Source organism: Bos indicus, chromosome 28, assembly GCF_029378745.1.
Source record: "Bos indicus isolate NIAB-ARS_2022 breed Sahiwal x Tharparkar chromosome 28, NIAB-ARS_B.indTharparkar_mat_pri_1.0, whole genome shotgun sequence".
Classification (NCBI taxonomy): Eukaryota; Metazoa; Chordata; class Mammalia; order Artiodactyla; family Bovidae; genus Bos; species Bos indicus.
Window position 1 is genome coordinate 10,134,643 of NC_091787.1, and position 22,739 is coordinate 10,157,381.

The window sequence follows — 22,739 nt, forward strand, 5'->3', positions numbered from 1 at the left end:
ATTCTGCCATTTGGGACAACATGGATGGGCCTTCAGGGTATTAGCTAAGTCCAACAGAGAAAGACAAATACTGTATGATCTCACTTATTTGTGGAATCTGAAACAACAGCAACAAAAAGAAACTCAGGAAAAGAGATCAGCTTTGCAGTTATCAGAGGTGGAGAAGAGGGAAATTGGAGGAAGGGTCAAAATTACAAGCTTCCAGTTCTAAGTAAGTACTAGGGATGTAATGTACATCATGGTGACTAATGTACATCATGGTTAACACTGCTATATGATATATAAGAAAAATGTTAAGAGATTAAATCTTAAGAGTTTTTATCTCAAGGAAAAATGTTTTTTTTCTTTTTTTTGTATTCTCTTTTCATTTTATCTACATAAGATGATGAATGCTATCTAAAATTATTTGGTGATCATTGTACAATATTTGTAAGTCAAATCATTATGCTATACACCTTAAACTTATACCATGATATTTATCAATTATATCTCAATAAAACTGTGAAAAAGTGGTGCCCTCCATTGCATGCAATATTCAGCTTAAGTTTAAATTCAGCTTAAATTTCAGCTTAAGGTTAAATTTCAGAGCCGTTTCCATCTTCTGGTTTCATAACAGTAATATAAGAGAGTATAAACTGAAGATAGTTTCTTCATAGTCCATTTTTCCCCTGAAGATAATCACAGCTAATATTGGTTTATATCTGTCTAGAACATCATGTATAAAAATTTTTTTCCATGGACTGTTGTATCATCTTTTATAATTTAATCATATATGGTTAAAAATATCAGAAATGCTAACCAAAACTACAGTGAATTTCTCCTAAAACCAGTCAAAATGGTCATCATCAAAAAAATCTACAAACAATAGATGCTAGAAATCGTATGGAGAAAAGGGAACCTTCTTACACTGTTGGTAGGAATGTAGATTGGTATAGCCAATATGGAGAACAGTATGGAGGTTCCTTAAAAAATGAAAAATAGAGCTACCAGGTATCCCATGCCTGTGCATATATCAGGAGAAAAACCATAAATCAAGAAGATACATGCACCCCAGGGTTTACTGCACCACTGTTTACAGTACCCAAAATATGGAAGCAACAGAGGATTGGATAAAGAAGATGTGGCATATAAATATACAATGGAATATTACTCAGCCATAAAAAGGAATGTAATTATTCCATTTGCAGAGATGTGGATGGACCTAGAGACTGTCATACAGAGTGATGTCAGGAGAAATATCATATTGATACATTTATGTGGAATCTAGAAAAATGGTGTAGATGAAAGTTGTTTGCAAAGCAGAAATAGAGACACAGACATAGAGAACAAATGTATGGATACCGAGGTGGAAGACGGGTGGAATGTGGAACCTGGCATTTGGAGATTGGAATTAACATATGTACACTAATATGTATAAAATAGACAGCTAGTGAGAACCTACTGTACAGCACAGTGGACCTCAGCGCTTTGTGGTGACCTGAATGGGAAGGAAACCCAAAAAAGAAGAAATACATGTCTAAGTATAGCTGATTCACTTTGCTGTACAGCAAAAACTAACAGAACATTGTAAAGCTATTATATTCCATTTAAAAATATTAAGACACTAAAAAAGCAAGAGAATCCAGGCTTAATTGATTAGGGCTCTGGCACAGATTTTCTTTAGTTCTCTTGGCTCTGTTCTTTGGTTCTTAGTTTCTCTAGTTACAACAGGGCTGCAGCAATTTCAGGAATGATACCCAAATTCAGCATCATCCATAGGCACACAAAGCAGCTGACTTTCTTTGCTTTTATTTATGAGACTAATGAGATTTTCCCAGAAACCACCTGATGGACTTCCCCTTATATCCATTGTCACATAGTCGTTGCCCAGATTATTAACAAGCAAGAGGAAATGTGGCCAACACAACTGGCTTAGAGGGGAGAGAGGACACCTTTACAAAATTAGGGATTTTTCTGGAAGAAAGAGCAGGGTTATATATGTAAATGAATGTTGAGCAGACATGGCGTTATCCTCCTTAAGCCTTATTTCGAAAAAGTTATTTATATTTGGGATCCTCCAGGTTCTTGAGCCAAACTAGGTGTAGCAAGTTGTCAGTAAATCCTTATCCAGAAAGAAAAATCAAAGGCTGTGCTCAGTTGTTTCTGTATCTGGGGAACGTTAAACCCTTGCTTACTTCTTCACCCAACTGATTCATGTGGTATTTGTTCCACAAAAGTACGTTGAGATGCTATTGTGAATTCCACGCTGGTAATGCAGGAATAAATACAAATGCACCTTGTTTGTGAGGAATTTAGTGATCTAATAGTGAAAAGTAAAAGTAAATAATGATTGAACATGGGTGAAATATGCTTTGATACTGAAGTCCAATGAGAGTCCAGAGGAGGGAAGTCTTAATTACCTACCCAGCACTACCTCCCCTGTATAAAGACACACATCCCTTCATAAATGGCTGAGGTCTTCTACAGGTTAAAAACAGTGAAAAACTCAACAGATTAGTCTGTTTATATTATAGACAAAATGATGTTACTAGCTATTTATATTGAAACTGAAATTCCCAATTAACTACTAATACCATTTTACTTTAAGAAGCTGGGTACTATATACCTTGCTGTTCAGGAGCATCCCTGGTAAAATACTGCTTTGGGAATGGCTCTGTGATGCTATTAAATGAACCAGCATATTACTGACTAATGTGTTCATTAGGCAGCATCTTGTCTAAAGCCTCTGTATATAACCATGTACCTGTCTTTCATCTGTGAAATTAGTGCAGTGATTTAGAAGGTGAACATGATTATAACTTCTTAAAAGGCTCATAGCTAAAAGTATTCACTGAGCAGCAACTATTTGTCTACCACTTATAAGAATGTGGACATTTGTCTATGTTTGAAATATATGCCCTCTATTTGTAGACGCCTTGTTTTATTGTCTTTTTGTCTCTAAAAAGACAACTTCCTACTCTGAAGCAAAGTATACTACATATTTCTATGTGTTTGAATGATGTGGTTTCCAGAGATACCAGCACCAAACTCAATAAGGAGGTCAGTATGTAATTGAATCACCAGCATGTAATTGAATCACCATGCCAGAGTTATGAACTGCTTTAGATTATGACTCTTTAATGTATAGATTATTTTATTACATTACTGTCATTCAATTTGAACATCTTCTTCAGATTTTTTGTATTTAAAGTAAAAAAATTTTCATGTGTAAATACTTGCTTAATTCACTTGCTATCAAATATTTGTGATAGATTCTGAATTTACCAGTAATTTAAAGATATTCATGACCTGTTGAACTAAACAACTTCTAATTTTTATTCTCTTAAAGTAAACTTTATTTTCTTAAAAAATTGCAGTCTAATTTGACAGAATATATCCTTTTAAACTATTTTTTATCAAATGCTACTTATCCTTACTTCCCCCATAACCTCACTAGCACCATTTCTTACCTCACTTGAGTTTTCTCCAAAGCATTTCTTTTCCTTCTGTCATATTAATATTGTGCATTTGTGTTTTTATTTTTTGTCTTTATTAATTTTCATTGGAGTATCGTTACTTTACAGTGTTGTGTTAGTCTCTATGATACAGCTAAGTGCATACTGCTATATGGATATAGCTGTATTCACTTAGCTTGGTGAATATTTTGGTCACAAATATTGAGTAGAGTTCCCGGTCCTCTACAGTAGGCTCTCACCAGTTCTCTATTAATAGTTTATATATATAGTTTCTATACTGTGTATATGTCAGTCCCCATCTCCCAGTTCATCCCACCCCCATTCACTCTTGGTATTCATACATGTCTCTATTTCTACTTTGCGATAAGATCATTTACACCATTTTTTAAAAAATTCCATATATATGTGTTAATATACAGTATTTGTTTTTCTCTTTCTGACTTACTTCACTCTGTACAGTAGTCTCTAGGTCCATCCATGATGGACTAGATTTTGATGACTGGATTTTGTTCCCTTTCACGGTTGATAATATTCCATATGTACCACATCTTCTTTATTCATTTATTTGTTGATGGACATATAAGTTGTTTCCATGTCCCGCCTATTGTATATGGTGCTGCAGTGAACATTGGCATGCGTATGTCTTTTTGATTTATTATTTTCTCTGGGTTACTTTTATTTTTAAATAAACTATTCATCTCTGATAGAGTGTAAATCCCATGAATGCAGATCAAAATGCAATGCTTTTGATCTATTGTGTTCACTGGCTTTAGCATGAACACCTAGGACAAAGCATGTAATGAAACAGTCAGTAAATATTTGCTGACTTGAGACATTGAAAGATAGGTTTTATAAACCTAAATTAAGGGGCTGAAAAGAAAACCAACAATTCTGTGCCTACTATTATAGTAGCAGTTTTGAACCTAAGTATAGCATTGACTGTTAAGCACAGCTATGTTTCTCCTTGCCCTGCTCTACTCTGAGAGAAAAGAACTCTATTCAGAAGAGGAAGTGAGGGTAAACTTTGGGGGTTAGAACAATATGCGTCCTTGTTTGCCTGCCCAGGTCAGGTTAACACGCGTCACAACTCAATTCCTGTTATCCCTCCTTCACTGTCCATGGTGCTCCAGTCCAGGTGAGAAATTATTTGGCCATCCCCTGTTGTGGTATCTTGATGAATCAGATAAAAATTACAAACCTCTTCCCCAGGGGGAAAAAAAAGGATAATTTCTATACATACAGAATCTTTCATATAATTTCAGATTTAAGGACTTACGTGGAAATCAAGCAACTTTTGACTTGTAGCTGCATAGTGGTAGAATCTATACTTCTTTGCAACTAACCTCAGACCTGTGAGAGCAAGACAGAATCCAGGGGGCTCTGTGTAGCTTAGAGACCAGATGGACCATCTGGACAAGGAAAGGCCAATATGGGCAATATGACCAGGTGTGACTTCTGAGATAACAGTGAAGCAATTATCTCTTAAGACCCCAACAGAGCTGAGGTCGAGTTCTTTATTGGAATAGGAAACCTTGAAACTGTCCTTAGGCCATTGACAGAGTACAGAGAGCAGCACACCAAAGGCACACAGAATGCGCTCTGCATTGTAGGCAACTGATGTCCATGGTTTTGGAGGCAGTAAGCCTGGTGTGAGATAACAAAAAACCTACTGAAATCACTGCATGATCTGACATGAGAGAGAAGTGTCCCAGTGAGATCAGACAGTGTAAAGGAAGTGAGAAGTGAGAGAGAAATCACAGCAGAGACAATAGAAGAAGCAATGGTCAGCCACAAAATTTAATACTTCATTCGCTGGAGTTACTTGCATTTGTTTGTTCTATAGACTTATGATGAATAATTGTGTTCCAAGTTCTGTGAACAGTAACTGGTGAGGTAGACCCTGAAGAGCTAGGAATGTTTTTTTCCAGAATAGGACATAAGTGGAATCTGTGCCTTATAAACTATAAATGTTTGAGTGAGGAGGGTGAAGAAATAAAAACAAGATGCCAGGGAAAAGATAAAAACTGAGATTTTCTTTACACACCCATGGCCTGGAGACTGTTTTATTTCTAATGGTATTAGTGTGTCCAACAATTATGAGTAGGAAAATGAGTGATATTGTGTTATTTATTCATGAGGTATAATCTCTATGCCTCCAGTATGGATTTGAGGTAAATGCTACATAGGTATTTAAATTCAGTAAATTTGTAGTTTGTTTCACCATAAAGAGTTTGTAGTTCCTTTGAAAATAATTCAAGAACTGCTTAGGAAGAAACCTGTGAACAGGGGATTCAGCCAATGATTAGATGACTTTGGTTGTGTTTTGTCGAGGACTGTTTTGATTATGGCTTCTTTCTAGGTATTTAACTTGCCTGTAACTGTTGAATAAACTGTTCCCTGAGCAGACTGTTCCTAATTTCATTAATTTAATTGTTGCCAAGTGAACAATCAGTTTTATGAAGGAACCTGAGGTTTTAGTTTCTCTGTCTAGCTTTAGTTAGTTTTTCTTTTTTTCTTAAACTTTTATATTGAAGTGTAGCAGATTAACAGTGTTGGGATAGTTTCAGGTAGCTAGCAAAGGGACTCAGCCATACATACGTGTGTATCCACCCTCCCAGAAACTCCCCTCCCGTCCAGGCTGCCGCATAACATTGAGCAGAGTTCCCTGTGCTGTCCAATAGGCCCTTGTCAGTTATCCATTTTAAATGTAGCAGTATGTACATACAATCCCAATTGTACAATTTGTACAATCCCAAACTTCCTATCTCTTCTCATCCTTCCTCCCCTGCCCCGTAACGATAAGTCTGTAAGTCTGTTCTGTTTGTAAATAAGTTCATTTGTATAATTTCCTTTTAGATTTTACATATAAAGGATATAATATGATATTTATCTTTTTCTGTCTGACTTATTTCACTCAGTGTAACAATTTCTAGGTCCATCCATATTGCTGCAAATGGCATTACGTCATTCTTCTTGATAGCTGAGTAATATTCCACTGAATATATGTACCACATCTTCTTTATCCATTAGTTAGTTTTTCATATTCTCCACTCTCTATCAGGTTGGATTCACTCCCTGAATAAGCTCTATTTTCCCCTGATACATTTCCACTTAATTCCTCAACCTGCAGTTCTGCATCTTTCAGAATTTTACCCTGTCCTTCTATGCTTATGTCTAAGAAAGTGTCTTCCTTGAATATTTTCATAATCCTCCCAGCCAGAAGTAATATTTTACTCAGAGATCCATATCACTGGATTTTTAAATTTTTCCTCATTTTTCTCATAATAATTGGGTATACATATATATAATTTCTTTACATTAGAATATGTTTTTAATTTCTGAAAATGTTTTTATTTCACTTAATTTTTGAAAGCAATTTCAAATTTACAGAAAATTGTTTGAAAATGTCCCATAGCCTTTCCCCCCCCTCCACATCCCTTATTATTATAAAATCTTGCATTAATGTGGTACATTTGTTATAACTCACAAATATTACCACCCCAAGTTCATGGTTTACATTAAGGCCAATATTGACAAATCATTATTTAAACTTCACAGTTTACATTATCACTCTTTGTACTGTACAATCTAAAAATTCTGACATGGACTTCACTGATGGTCCAATGGTTAAGACTCTGTGCTAACAATGCATGGGATGAGAGTTTGATCCCTGGTGAGGGAACTGAGATCCCACATGCCAATGCAGCATGGCCAATTTTTTTTTTTTTAAGTTAATATATTATGTTTTGTATCCACTATTCCTGGTATGAGACAGAATAGTTTCACTACTCTAAAGTCCCCTGAACTTCACCTTTTCATGTCTTCCTCCCTTCTAACCACTGATCTTTTTATTGGCTCCATAGTTTTACATTTTCCATAATGTCATATACTTAGAATCATTCAGTATGCTGCCTTTTCATTCTGGCTTCTTTCACATAGTGTGATGCGTTTAAGGTTTCTCTATGTCTTTCCTTAGCTCGAGAGCTCATTTCTGTTTATTACTGAGTTGGCATCACTGACTTAATGGACATGAGTTTGAGCAAGTTCTGGGAGATGGTGAAGGACAGGGAAGTCTGGTGTGTTGCAGTCCATTGGGTTGCAAAGAGTTGGATACGAATGAGTAAGTTAACAACAACAATATTCCATCACCTGGATATACAGTAGTTTGTCTATCTATTGAAGAACATTTTGATTGCTTCTAAGTTTTGGCAATTATGAATATAGCTGCTCTAAACTCACGTGTAGACTTTGATGTAGACATAAGCTTCCGGCTCCTTTGGGTAAATATGAAGGAAAGAGATTGCTGGATCATATGTTGAAATTGTGTTTATTTTTGTGAGACTGCCATACTGACTTTTGTAGAGTGTGTACCTCGTGGCATCCCAGCTAATAATGAAAGAAAGTTCCTATTGCTGCGCCTCATCATCGGCATTTGGTGGTGTCAGTTTTGGATTTTGGCCATTCTCATAGTTTTGTAGTTGTATCTTACTGTTGTTTTAATTTAAAAGCTCCTGATGGCATATGATGTACACCATCTTTTCATATACTTACATGGCATCTGATATCTTTTTTGTGAGGTGTCTATTGATGATACCTTTTGCCAAATTTTAAATTGGATTGTTTATTTTCATATTGTTAAGTTTTTAAATTGAAATATAGTTGATTTACAATGGCGTATTTCTACTGTGCAGCAAAGTGATTCAGTTCTACATATATGTACGTGTGTGTGTGTGTGTGTGTGTGTGTGTGATTGTTCTGTAGTCACTACGTCATGTCTAGCTGTTTTGTAACCCCATGAACTGCAGCCCGCCAGTTTCTTCTGTCCATGAGATTTTCCAGACAAGAATACTGAAGAGGGCTGTAGTTTCCTTCTCCAGGGGATCTTCCCAACCCAGTGATCAAACCCACATCTCCTGCTTAGCAGGCTGATTCTTTACCTCTGAGCTACCAGGGATGCCTCTACACACACATGCACATATACATATGTTTCCTTTCCCATATTTTTTCAATCATGGCTTATCACAGATGTGAATATAGTTTCCTGTGCTATAGAGTAGGACCTTGTTGTTTATCGATTCTCTATATAATAGTTTGCATCTGCTGATCCCAAATTTCTCATTCATCCCTCCTCATCCCCTCTTCCCCTTGGCAACCACAAGTCTGTTCTCTGTGTCTGTGAGTCTGTTTTGTAGATAGGTTCATTAGGGTCATATTTTGGATTTCACACATAAGAGATATTATATTTATCTTTCTCTTTCTGACTTCAGTTAGTATGATATTCTGTAGGTCCATCCATGTTGTTGCAAATGGCATTATTTCATTCTTTTTTGGGGTGAATAGTATTCTACTGTATATCATATTTTTGCATTTTAAGAGTTTTTTGTATATTTTGAATACGAGAATTTTATAATATATATGTTTTGTAAAGTTTTTTTCCCACTTGTGAGTTGACTTTTCATTTGGCTGCCTGTGTCTTTCACAGAGAAGAAGATTTAATTTTAATGAAGTCCAGCTTAACAATTTTCCTTTCATGGATCATGCTTTTGTCATTATATCTATGAAAGTCATTACCAAACCCAAGGTCACCCAGATAGCCTCCCATGTTATCTTCTAGGAGTTTTATAGTTCATATATTATTTTAAGGCTGTGACCTGTTTAGAGCTCATTTTTGTGAAAGTTTTAAAATCCATATCTTAGAATCTTTTTCTTTTCTTTCTTTCTTTTTTTTTTTTGTATACAGATGTCAAGTTGTTCCAGCACCACTTGGTGAAAGACTGTCCTCTTTTCATTGAATTACTTTTGTGAAAGATAAATTGGTTCCATTTGTGTGGGTCTATTTCTGTGCTGTCTGTTCTTTCCGTTGGTCCATTTGTCTGTCCTTTCATGAGTACCACACTCTCTTGACTCCTGTAACTTTATAGTTAAGTCTTAACGTTGGGCAGTATCAGTTCTCTTACTTTATTCTTCTCCTTCAATGTTGTTTCGGCTTTTCTGGGTCTCTTGTTTTCCCATAGAAACTTTACAGTAAGTTTCTCTCAGTATCCACAAAATAACTTGCTGATATTTTGATTGACATTGCACTGAATTGTTTTGTTTAAGTCGTTGTACACTCTTTGTTATACCCATCCCTTTTTTAAATAGTAAATGGATGTAGAATTTATTTGAGTTTATTATTATTCACAGTAGATCGATCCAGAGTTCATTTAAGATTACTGTTTAACTTGATTTTATTTCCCCCAGTGGCTAAGAAGAATGCCGTTCGCTTTTCATGACTGATGATTCCTTTCCTTATTTATTGTGATGCCTTTCTTAGTCATACATTAAGTTCATACATTCCCAGATGAGTTATCCTAAGCTGAATATTCTGTCACACATGTCTGTCTATTATTATACCAAAACAGTATTGATTTAATCACTGTGTTTTAGGAACATTTTAATATTTAAATATTAAACATTTCATATTTAATAATATTCTCTTTTTCCCCTCACTAATTGTTCGTACTCTTCTTAAATATTTATTTTCCCAGATGGATTTACTTGTGGTATTTAATCAAACTTAGTAATTCTGGTAAGAGCTTACGCAGAAGAGAATTACTATATTTGCTTAGCACCCATCAGTTTGAATTTGTTAACATTAAACTTTATGTACAAGCCCCATTTTAATATATTCTATGCTTGAAAATGGAGATATTGGTAGTTTTGAGTTAGAGAGTGTATATACTGTTCTTCACAATTTGGACAAATTCAGAAAGCAATGTAAAGAGCATTACAGGATCTTTTCTATTCTAAAAAAAGAATAACTTAGGAAGCAGTAGATCTTTGTCTTCTATTACTCAGTTTAAATTTTAAAAGAAAAAAATTTAAACTTCCAAGTGAAAATTCTAAATCTTTTCCTTATTAAGTTAAACATAATATTGTGGGAGATGGCCAAGTTTACTGTATTGTATAAGTCTGTTTCAATTTTTGACATTATTTGACAAATTAAAATAACATTCTGTCTAATACAAAAATCAAAATAAAGAAAGGAAATTGGGCTAAAGTATAATTCAGTGCATCATTGGACTTACTTGGTGACTTCATTTGTTTAATTAAATTTATGGTGAGTTTTTCTCACAAATTGATGGCAGAGAGAACTTTGTGGTCTTACGTTGCTTAAGAATGAGATGGCATCAGTGATAAATTCTACTAAACATTTAAAGGAGAATTAATACCAATTCTTCTTAAACTTTTCCAAACAATAGAAGGTGAAGAAGAACTAAAGAACCTCTTGATGAAAATGAAAGAGGAGAGTGAAAAACTTGGCTTAAAACTCAACATTCAGAAAATTAATATCATGGCACCTGGTCCCATCACTTCATGGCAAATAGATGGGGAAATAGTGACAGACTTTATTTTCTTAGGCTCCAAAATCACTGCAGATGGTGACTGCAGCCATGAAATTCAAAGATGCTTGCTCTTTGGAAGAAAAGTTGTGACCAACCTAGACAGCATATTAAAAAGCCAGAGACATTACCTTGCCAACAAGGGTTCGTCTAGTCAAAGCTATGGTTTTCCCAGTGGTCGTGTATGGATATGAGAGTTGGACTGTGAAGAGGGCTGAGTGCTGAAGAGTTGATGCTTTTGAATTTGGTATTAGAGAAGACTCTTAGACAGCAATGGGATCCATCCAGTCCATCCTAAAGGAAATCAGTCCTGAATATTCATTGGAAGGACTGATGCTGAAGCTGAAACTCCAATACTCTGGCCATCTGATGCGAAGAACTGACTCATTGAAAAGACCCAGATGCTGGGTAAGATTGAAGGTGGGAGGAGAAGGGGATGACAGAAGATGAGATGGTTGAATGGCATCCCCGACTCAATGGACATGAGTTTGAGTAAACTCCAGGAGTTGGCAATGGACAGGAAGGCCTGCTGCGCTGCAGTCCCTGGGTTCGCGAAGAGTCGGACGCAAATGAACTGAAACAATATAAGAGGAGAAATACTTCTGAACATATTCACTGAGGCCAGCATTAGCTGAAACCAAAACCAGACAAGAACAGCACAAGAAAAGAATATTATAGGTCAATATCCTCTGATGAATATAGAGGAGAAAATTCTGTACAAAACTGAATTCGACAATAATTAAAAGGATCAATGCCATGACCAACTGGGGTTTTTTCCAGTGATGTGAGGATGGTTTATCATCCACAAATCAGTCAGTGTGATACACCTCATTAACAAAACAAAGGGTAAAAATCATGACCATCTTAACAGAGGCAGAAAGACCATTTGACAAAGTTAAATATCCATTTATGATTGAAAAATTCTCCATAAAGTGGGTGTAGAGGGAGCATACCTCAACTTTCTAAAGGTCATATCTAACAGGTCCACAGCTAACATTGTACTCAACAGTGGAAAGATGAAAGCTTTTCCTCTAAAATCAGGAACAAGACAAGGACACCCACTCTTCCTATGTCTATTCAACACAGTACTGAAAGTCTTAAGCAGAGAAAAAGAAAAGGTATGAGATTGGAAAGGAGGAATTAAAATGATCACACTTCACAGGTGATATGATGTTATATAGAGAAATGAACTCAGTAAGCCTGCAGGTTAAAAAAAATCAATTTACAAAAATTTGTTGCATTTCTATACACTAATAGAAATTATCAGAAAAAGAAATTAAAGAAACAGTGCCATTTACAATTGGATCAAAAAGAATAGGAATAAATTTAACCACAGTGGTGAAGAGCCTTTACACTGAAAACTATGACATTGGTGAATGAAATTGAATAAGAAAGAAAGAAATGGAAAGATATTCTGTGCTTATAGTACTGAAAAGAGTATGGTATTAGCAAAAAAAAAAAAAATACACATAGATCAGTGGAACATAGCAGAGAGCCCAGAAGTATACCCATGCATAGATGGCCAATTGACTTATAACAAAGGTGCCAGTGTAAACCAAAATATAGTACTGAGAAAACTGCACAGAGTCTCGCAAAAGAATGAAAAGGGACCACTATTTTATACCATGCACAAAATCAATTGATAATGGTTAAAGACTTGAAGTTTTATGACCTGAAACCATAAAACTTTTGCAAGAAAACATAGGCAGTAAGCTTCCTGACATCAGTGTTGGTGAAGGTTTTCTGGATTTGATACCAAAAGCAAAGACCACAAAAGCAAAAATCAACAATTGGGACTTCATCAAACCTAAAAGCTTTCAGACAGAAAAGGAAATCATGAACAAAATGAAAAAGGAACCTATGAAATAGGAGGAAATATTTGCAAATTACATTTCTGATAAGGTGTTAATATCCAAAATATATAAAGAACACATACAACTCAATAACAAAACGAAACAATCTGATTAAACCAGGGGCAGAGAATCTGAATAGGTATTTTCCTAGAGATATATAAAGGCCAAAGTGTACATAAAATGATGCTCAAGATCTCTAATCATCAGAGAAATGCAAATCAAAACTTTGGTGAAATCTAATTTTTTGACTGTTGGATGGCTGTAATAAAAAAAATCCAACTGTTGACAAGTATGTGGAGAGAAGAGAATCCTTGTGCACTGTTGGTGGGAGTGTAAATTCAGGCATCCATTGCAGAAAACATTATGGAGGATCCTTGAAAAGCTACAATTCAACTGTTGTGCTGCTGCTGCTGCTGCTGTCGCTTCAGTCGTGTCCAACTCTGTGCGACCCCATAGACGGAAGCCCACCAGGCTCCCCCGTCCCTGGGATTCTCCGGGCAAGAACACTGGAGTGGGCTGCCATTTCCTTCTCCAATGCATGAAAGTGAAAAGTGAAAGTGAAGTCTCTCAGTCGTGTCCGACTCTTAGCGACCCCATGGACTGCAGCCTACCAGGCTCCTCCATCCATGGGATTTTCCAGGCAAGAGTACTGGAGTGGGGTGCCATTGTATGATCCAGCAATTCCATTTCTGGGTATTTATCCAAAGGACAGGAAAATACTAACTTGGAAAGATATGTGTTCCCCATATTTATTACAGCATTATTTTCAGTAGCCAAGACATGGAACACCCGCGGATGAATTCATAAAGGAAACGTGGTATATGCACACGGTGGAATATTATACAGCCACAAAATAAATAATTTTTGACAGCATGGATGGACCTTGAAGGGATTATGCTGGAACAAGTGAAATAGAGAAAGATGAAAACTGTATAATTTCACTTTTCTATGGAATTAGAAAAACATACAGAAAAACTGAACCTGTAGTTCCAGAGAACAGATTGGTGGTTGCAGGGGCAGGGTATTGGAAGAGGGAAAATGGGTGAAGGTGGTCAAAATATACAACCTTCCAGTTATAAAGTAAGTAATCCCTGGAGACATAATGCACAGCATGTTTGCTATAGTTAATAACATTGTATTTAAAAGTTAAGATAGTAGATCTAAAAAGTGCTCATTACAAGAAAAAAATTGTAAGTATGTGTGGTCATGGATATTAACTAGATTTATTATAATGATCATTTCATAATATATGCAAATATAAAATCATTCATTTAATATGAAATTATGTCAATTATATCTCAGATTTAAAATATTAAAAAAATAAGTACTATTAAAATTCACATTACCATGAAGAAGTCCAGACCTAGATGGCTTCTCTGGTCAATTCTAAAAAACATTTGAGAGAGCGATAATCTTAATCTTAACCTGTTTCAGAATCCTTCTCAACTAATTATATGATGTCAACATAGCCATGGTCCTAAACCATGAGAAAGATCTTGCCAGAAAAAAGTTGTTATATGTTAATATTCATCAAAGTAATAGACTCAGAAATCCTCTGTAAAATACTAGTAAATCAAATTTATGGATATATAAAATCTATAGCATATTATAGCTAACATGGGATTCAAAAGTAGTTAATGTATCCACAAAACCGATTAACATCTTTGACCATATTAAAAGACGAAAAGGGAAAGATTGTGTATTTTAATTGATACCTTCAAAACATTTAAAACATAAATAATTTGTTGCAAACTTAGTAAATTTGTAAGGTAAGAAATTCTTTAATCTGATAGAAACTGTAAAATGGAAAACCAGTGAAATACTGAATTATTTTACTATAATAAAGGAATGATGGTAGGCACTTTTGGAATTAAAAAGTGTATTTAGCAAAGTTAGAACTCAGTATAAATTTTTAGCTACCTTTTATATATTAGCAAAAATAAAATAAAAATTTCAAACTGAGTTCACTTATCTTAGTATAATTCCACAACATATACCTCAGAATAATTATAATGAAAGATGTGCAAACCTTTCTATTGAAAATTGAAAAACATTTTGAAGGAAACTAAAGATGACCTAAAATAAAGAGGAATGTATGATGTTGGAAGGCAGTATATTATAAAGATGACAGTTCTAAGTTTATCAGTTAACCAGTGCAATCAAAATCAAAATCCCAACAGGTTTCCTTTTTGTGTGCATGAAAATTTGTAAGTCTGTTCTCATATTACAGGAAGTGAAGAGGGTCAGTATTAACAAATGTAATGTTGAGGAACAAAATTGGAGCCTTTGGCTACCAGATATCAAAAATTATTTTGATGGAATAGTGGTTACGATAACAGGAATAGAAAAATAGGCCAGAATAGAATAGAGTTCATCAGTAGCTCTACAAGTTAGTAACTTGACTTATGACGGAAGTGGCAGTGCAGTGCAGTGGGCTCAAGAATTATCTTTTTGTTAAAGATAATCAGGTCAGTTGAATAGATAAATGAAGGGAAAATGAATCTAAATTCTCTCCATAGTACCATATACTCCCCAAATCAATACGAAACAGATTGTAGGTCTCAGGTAAGAGTTAAGATAATGAATTGTCTCAAAAATAATGTAGAAGGGTCTTTTCAGGACAAAAAGCACCAGCAATGAAGGAAAAGATTCAGAAATTATGCCCAAACTAAGAATGTCTGTCCTCAGAGTTACCATTAAAAAATGGAAAAGACAGGACACAGACGTGGAGAGGATATTTGGAAAGCATGAACAGTTCTGACAAATCAGTAAGAACAAAAACAGATCAACTAATAGCAAAAAATGGGTAAAAGACTTGAACAAATATTTCACTATGGAGATATTCCAAATTTCCAAAGCATATGAAAAAGTGCTTCATCAAATGGCAGGGAAATGCAGCTGAAAACTGTGATGAGGTATCACATTCCCCAGAAGAGCTAAAATTGAAAAGACTAGTAATACCAAGTATTGGCAAGACGGGGAGCAAGTGAAACTAATATACTTCTGATGAGAATTAAATGCATGCCACCATTTTGGAAATCTCTTTGGCTGTATCAACTATAGCTAAACATTTATAAATCCATGATCAACAAATTCCACTCTTGGTCTATACCAGTGGATATATATATATATTCCTATGTTCACCAAAAGATATGTACAAGAATGCTCACCACAACATTTTTTGTAATAGCCCCAAGCAGGAAACAATCCAAATGTTCAACTGTTCAGTGAGTCAAGGTCACTAAGTCATATCCGACTCTTTGCGACCCCATGAACTATACAGTGTATGGAATTGTCCAGGCCAGAATACTGGGGTGGGTAGCCATTCCCTTCTCCAGGGGATCTTCCCAACCCAGAGATCGAACCCAGGTCTCCTGCCTTGCAGGTGGTTTCCTAAACAGCTGAGCCACAAGGGAAGCCCATTCAACTGTTGAATGGGTAAATAAATTGTGACGTATTCATATGGTGGAATATTATAAGCAGAGAAAATGAATTTCTTACCACTACATGCGACACCATGATGAATCTTAGAGACCTAATGACAGCTAAAGAAGCTAGATAAAAAGAGAACACGGGCTGTATTTCCAAATTAGAAAAATAATCAATGGTGATAGAATAGTAGTTGCCTTTGGAGAGGGCATGAAGGCAGCATCTGGGTTGTAGGTTCTGTCCTATTATTAGATCTGGGTGATGATTACATGGGTTTGTTTATTGATTTGAAGTTTTATGAAGTTATATATTTTATGAAGTAAGCCTGGTGTGCTGTGATTCATGGGGTCACAAAGAGTCAGACATGACTGAGTGACTGAACCGAACTGAAAGTTTTATGAAGTTATATATTCAGGATTTATATATTTTTCTGAATTTGTTATATTTATTAAAAATGTGGGACCTCCAAACTGTAATTTTACTTTAAAAAATTGAAATGACTTTATTGTCTCTTGAATCCTTGAATACACTGTGCAAATTTCTCATGTTCTTCTTCTCAATCTTAATAATAAACATGTGCAGTGGAGAATTATTTATAGGGTAGTTTTTTGTTTTTCATGTTTGTCTATTTTTAAAAAGGGTAATGGATTGCAGGCATGTATTAAAATTTCAAATACTTTTTTTATGTTATACCTTGATATTAAAAATTTTATATTCATGATGGATGTTTTATTGTTGTGTTGTAATTATCTAGGTGAACTTTATCTAGGTGAAAAAGCAGACCTACTCTTTGAATAACTGAAACTAACTAAAATATTTGATATCATAAGAATCTATATGTTCATTTTACATTCTCTTATCTTGATGTTAACACACTATATTTAGGTGACACTTCACCATAACAGATACTGGGTGAAAAATTCCAAATTAGATAGAGACTAAAAGTTTGAAGCAAAAGAGAAGCAAAAAGATGAGGTATCTTGGTATTGGCATACAAAGAAGTGCTTAGGAGAATGCAACTTTGAAGTTACAAACCCAATTTCAAGATCAAGTCCAATCGTTTTTTTCCAACAACTTTGTTGTTGTTGAGGAAAATTTGTGACACATTTGCATGTCATTTGTTTCCTCATATATAAAATGCGGGCAGTAAGGTTACATGTAAAGTGTTTAGCTCAAAGTCTGGCACATAGTAACTTCTAACTATATGACCTATCGGTTTAATAATGATAACATTTTTTACCTTAAACAGTAAAATAAGTTAAGCAACTTGGAAGAATCAACCAAATTTGTTTTTATAGATTATTGAGTAGTTCATATTTATATACCCTAATTTATAATTTATATGTTCATTAAACATATATAAAATTATTGAAACATGCTAATTGTACATATTGACTAAAATATGAATACACAAATGGAGATGTCATGTGGATGTTTCAACTTTTGTATGATGGTATAATAAAATTTAGATTTAACTACTTTTGTATTATATTCTTATGTCCTTTTTGCTAAATCAAGCTGTTCCTTAAATGACTGTTTTATTTTCTTTAATGGAAATTTTGTTTTTATTTGAAAATAAGATTGCTCATTTTTGGTCTTAAAATATGTAAGGCAGCTTTCTACAGATGGTAAAATATTTATTTTCTCTGAATTAATGGAGTTGATAATTTTTAAAAAGTCCCTCATACTTGGATAAAAAATTATTGGAATATTCATTTATCTTATGTGCTCTATGGATTTGATAATTGTTTAAACTATAAAATTGGTCCAGTTCATTGTGGGCTTTATATTTTCCTTCCATGATGAGCTACATATAAATCATTCTATTTTTCACTGTTAGTAGGCATTTAATTAAATAGTTCTTATTAACATTCATAAGTGTCATGAAATCTCTCTGCATCACTTATGCATAGTTACAACTTTTGCACTTTGTCAGTCTTTTAACTCTGGATCATTTGTCTTGTCTTTTACGTTTAGCTGAAATTTCACCCCCAGCACATGCTGTTGCTATGCCTTTCTTTGGCTATTTGGATACTGAGTCTGTTATATTATTGCTAACTAATTCCTGCTTCTTAAGAGACATTTTCTGTTTTATAATACAGATCTTTAAAGACTGTTTATTACTAATAACTAGTAACTATGACTCTTGATTACAGGTTCTCTTTCTTCTAGAAAAATCCCACAGCACTTTATCTTTGTGCTGATGCAAATGTGTGTGTGTGTGTGTTAAAACTGAGATGTGAAAATAATGATGGGATAATGCAGTGTCTTTGTTAATCATTGAAAAATATGACATATCCTATTTTCCTGGTAAACATGAAAGGGAAATCATTTCATGTTTCCTTATTTTCAATGAAAGGCATAAATATAAGAATTTGTTCTTTTAAAGGTAGAAAAGTGAGTAATAATTACATTATACTTGCCATGATTAGATTGCTTTCCTGTGACTCAGGATCTAAAGAAATATATTCATTATTCTAATAGGTTTCATGCTTCAAATAAGGGCTTGAACTTTAGATAACAGCTAAATGTCTTGAAAGTATATAGTGAAAACCAGGACTTTCCATTCAGTAAAGTGTTCTTTCTTAAATAACAATGTATTCTTAAGTTCAAAGGTTGGGGGTAGGCTTAGAGATTTTTCTGAAGATGAAGTAAATTACTGAAGAAGCCAAAATGCTCTGTTACAAGTAATTAGTTGAATCTATTGAATTTCACTGGGCCTTCAAAACAATCCTACCTGTATACTTAGGTTGATATTTTTATATCAGTTTATAACATTTAAAAATATTTAGTATGTATGTGAATATTATGCATATTTCCTTCTTGAAGCTTGTTTACTAAGGAATGGAGGTTCTTAGTTATGGCAACTATTCCTGTCTAGGTAGTGTGAGCTTTTGACTCAATTAATGAATTTTCTAAGGAAAAAAATTGCAGATAAACTTAAATGAATGAGGAGTTTGAAGCACACTTCAAGTTTCACTGATTACCAATCATATGTGCTAAAGAAGGGAGGTTGGTCATGGAAACTTAACCTTTAAGGTGAGTGTGTTGAGATTTTAAAATTCTGATGGATTGAACAGGAAAAGGCAGTTTTTGTTAACATACGGCTTTGTGATTTGTTCTGTTTTATACTTTGGATAGAATAATATTCACTTATTTTTTAAAGAGTCACATAATGGTTATGAGACTAACATACATTCATTAATAAATATGTTTTATTTATCAAAATAAATTTTGATGCAGTTTCAGAATTATTTGGCAGCATATACCATTTGTTATATTGTGAATTTTAGAGTGGAAAGATTTGGCTAAGAGAAATTTTATTATATCAGAGATGTATAGTTAGATGCTGTATTTCTAAATGGATCTTTTTTATTAAATAGATTCTTTTAGTTAGAGGAGAACAGTGGTTCCTGAATCAAAGGTTTGTAGGTTTGAGAATGTGATAAATGTTCACGTTTGTTTTTGAATAAATTAGGTTATTTTTATTTCATGTACCTGGTACATATTCAGCCCAAAGCCTTTTGAAGTTCTGATAACTAAATGAATTGAAATATTTTTGTGTGCTTGAGATTAAATGCTGTAAATTAAAAGTTTGAATACTGTTACCTGTCCTTCAGAATTGGAGATAGGTTTTGGTGCAGGGACTACATTTCAGTTTATTTAAGTGACACTAATTAAAACCTTGCTAGCTTTTTATTTGTTTGCTTATTGTTTATCTTGGCTTTTTCTTTCCACAGAAGGTTGATGTGGAAAAATGGGTATGTGTTTTCTAAGAGATTGTGATCTGAATGGCTGCATGTTTGCTGTTGCCTCTAATCTTTTTGTTTGGCTTCCTGGTGTGGCTGGTACTATTAGTATTCAAAGTAACTGCTATGTTGTAATTAATACGTATTTTACCAATCTTCAGTTGGAACTTTCTAAATTTCTAGTTTTGTTTCTTTGAAAATGGGATCTAGTCAAATATTCTCTATTACTAGAACATTCATTTCAGTTCAGTCACTTAGTCGTGTTTGACTCTTTTTGACCCCCATCGACTGCGGCACCCCAGCCTTCCCTGTCCATCACCAACTCTACCTGAGCTTGCTCAAACTTATGTCCATCGAGTTGGTGATGCCATCCAACCATCTCATCCTCTGTCATCCCCTTCTCCTCCTGCCTTTAATCTTTCCCAGCATCAGGGTCTTTTCCGGTGAGTCTATTCTTCGCATCAAGTGGCTAAAGTATTGGGGTTTCAGCTTTAGCATCAGTCCTTCCAGTGAATATTCAGGACTGATATCCTTTAGGATGGACTGGTTGGATCTCCTTGCAGTCCAAGGGACTCTCAAGACTCTTCTCCAATACCACAGTTCAAAAGTATCAACTCTTCAGTGCTCAGCCCTCTTCATAGCCCAGCTCTTACAACCATACATGACTACTGGAAAAACCATAACTTTGACTAGATGGACTTTTGTTGGCAAAGTAATGTCTCTGCTTTTAATGTGTTGTCTAGTTTGGATGTGGAGAAGGCAATGGCACCCATTCCAGTACTCTTGCCTGGAAAATCCCATGGACGGAGGAGCCTGGCAGGCTGCAGTCCATGGGGTCGCTAAGAGTCGGACACGACTGAGCGACTTCACTTTCACTTTTCACTTTCATGCATTGGAGAAGGAAATGGCAACCCACTCCAGTGTTCTTGCCTGGAGAATCCCAGGGATGGGGGAGCCTGGTGGGCTGCTGTCTATGGGGTTGCACAGAGTCGGACACGACTGAAGTGACTTAGCAGCAGTTTGGACATAGCTTTTCTTCCAAGGAGCAAGTGTCTTTGAATTTCATGGCTGCAGTCACCATCTGCAGTGATTTTGGAGCCCAAGAAAATAAAGTCTGTCACTGTTTCCCCATCTATTTGCCATGAAGTGATGGGACCAGATGCCATGATCTTAGTTTTCTGAATGTTGACTTTTAAGCCAACTTTTTCAATCTCCTCTTTCACTTTTATCAAGAGGCTCTTTAGTTCTTTGCTTTCTGCCATAAGGGTGGTGTCATCTGCATGTCTGAGGTTATTGAACTTTGTCCTGTCAATCTTGATTCCAGCTTGTGCTTCATCCAGCCCGGCATTTCGCATGATGTTGTCTACATATAAGTTAAATAAGCAGGGTGACAATATACAGCATTGACTTACTCCTTTCCCTATTTGGAACCAGTCCATTGTTCCATGTCCAGTTCTAACTGTTGCTTCTTGACCTGCATACAGATTTCTCAGGAGGCAGGTCAGGTGGTCTGGTATTCCCATTTCTTGAAGAATTTTACACAGTTTATAGTGATCGACACAGTCAGAGGCTTTGGCGTAGTCAATGAAGCAGAAGTAGATGTTTTTATGGACCTCTCTTGCTTTTATGATGATCCAACAGATGTTGGCAATTTGATCTCGGGTTCCTCTGCCTTTTCTAAATCCAACCTGAACATCTGGAAGTTCATGGTTCACATACTGTTGAAGCCTGAAGAATGTTGAGCATTACTTGCTAGTGTGAACATTATCATCTCTATATAATTGGCTTTGTTATTATGATCATTGAAAGGAAGACTTCCTGGCCAACAGGAAGACTTGTATTATTAATATTGTATATCTTTTACTGAAAAATCTTGACCAATTAATCTTAACTTCTTATTAACTCTTATATTTTTCCACGTGCTATAGAAAAAGACTTTTTAAATATTCATACAATCTTAAAAAGTGAAGGTGAATGATAAAATATCACAAGGAAACTTAACAGTTGCCAGGAATCTGGAGGATAAGTTTGGAGACCAACAGAGTGACAAAGTGTGTAATGTGGCTAAATTATGTTATTACTGTTGGTTTCAGTTTCTTCAACTGTTAAGAAAGAGAGGGAAAGAAGGGAGGCAGGCAGACAGGGAAAGAGCCTTCTAATTCTGAACTCCTTGTGATTCTGAGTGGAAAATAGAATCTCCTTTTCCACCACTGACATTCTGGATCCACTTTTTTTCCAAATGAGCAAAACAGTGAGGCCATTCATTGTTGTATTGCTTTGTTGTTTGCTCTGTGACTTAATATGATGAATCAGCTAAGATTGGATTAACTGATGGCTTCATTTTATTTTCATTGTTTTTCTTGATTCTGGGATGCTTTTCTCCTCAGGCAACATTTTGAGACGTTTGCTGTCTTTTCAGTAGCCTTTCAGTTATTTCCCAATCATATGTCCACCTGCTTTTGTGTGTGTGTGTGTGTGTGTGTGTGTGATTCTTTGCTCTTTTTTCATTTATTTCAGCTCTTTATTTAAGGGAAGTTTTGTTTATTAAATTTACCATTTCCCTGATGATGACACCCTTGTGTGGATTTTGGAGAACTACTAATTCGATGTTATAACTCTGGAAATAATTTTAATTCTTCATCTGTTTCTTCATAACTAGCCTATTACTAATTTTGTTCAATCCTTTCCTTTTGCAGTGTCTTCTCTTCTTTGCCTGTAGTTAAAATTCTGATCCAAATTCTTATCTTGGAAATGGAAGCCTGTTTCTTTCTAAGAATGTGTGTTTCACCTTTGTGTGCTCCTTCCCCAAGATCAGCCATCCTAAGATAAGTCCCTCTCTCATCTTTTTATCCCTTCACTTACATTCCAGTA

The 22,739-nt window shown here is 35.1% G+C and overlaps 1 protein-coding gene across 1 annotated transcript in view; it reads left to right on the forward strand.

Moving 5' to 3' along the window:
- RYR2 (ryanodine receptor 2) overlaps positions 1–22,739 on the forward strand; it is an 832,848-nt gene that overhangs the window by 307,399 nt on the left and 502,710 nt on the right. The window contains exon 4 of the mRNA XM_070781954.1: positions 19,860–19,880. Coding sequence (XP_070638055.1) covers positions 19,860–19,880 — 21 coding nt within the window. The remainder of the gene's footprint in view (positions 1–19,859; positions 19,881–22,739) is intronic.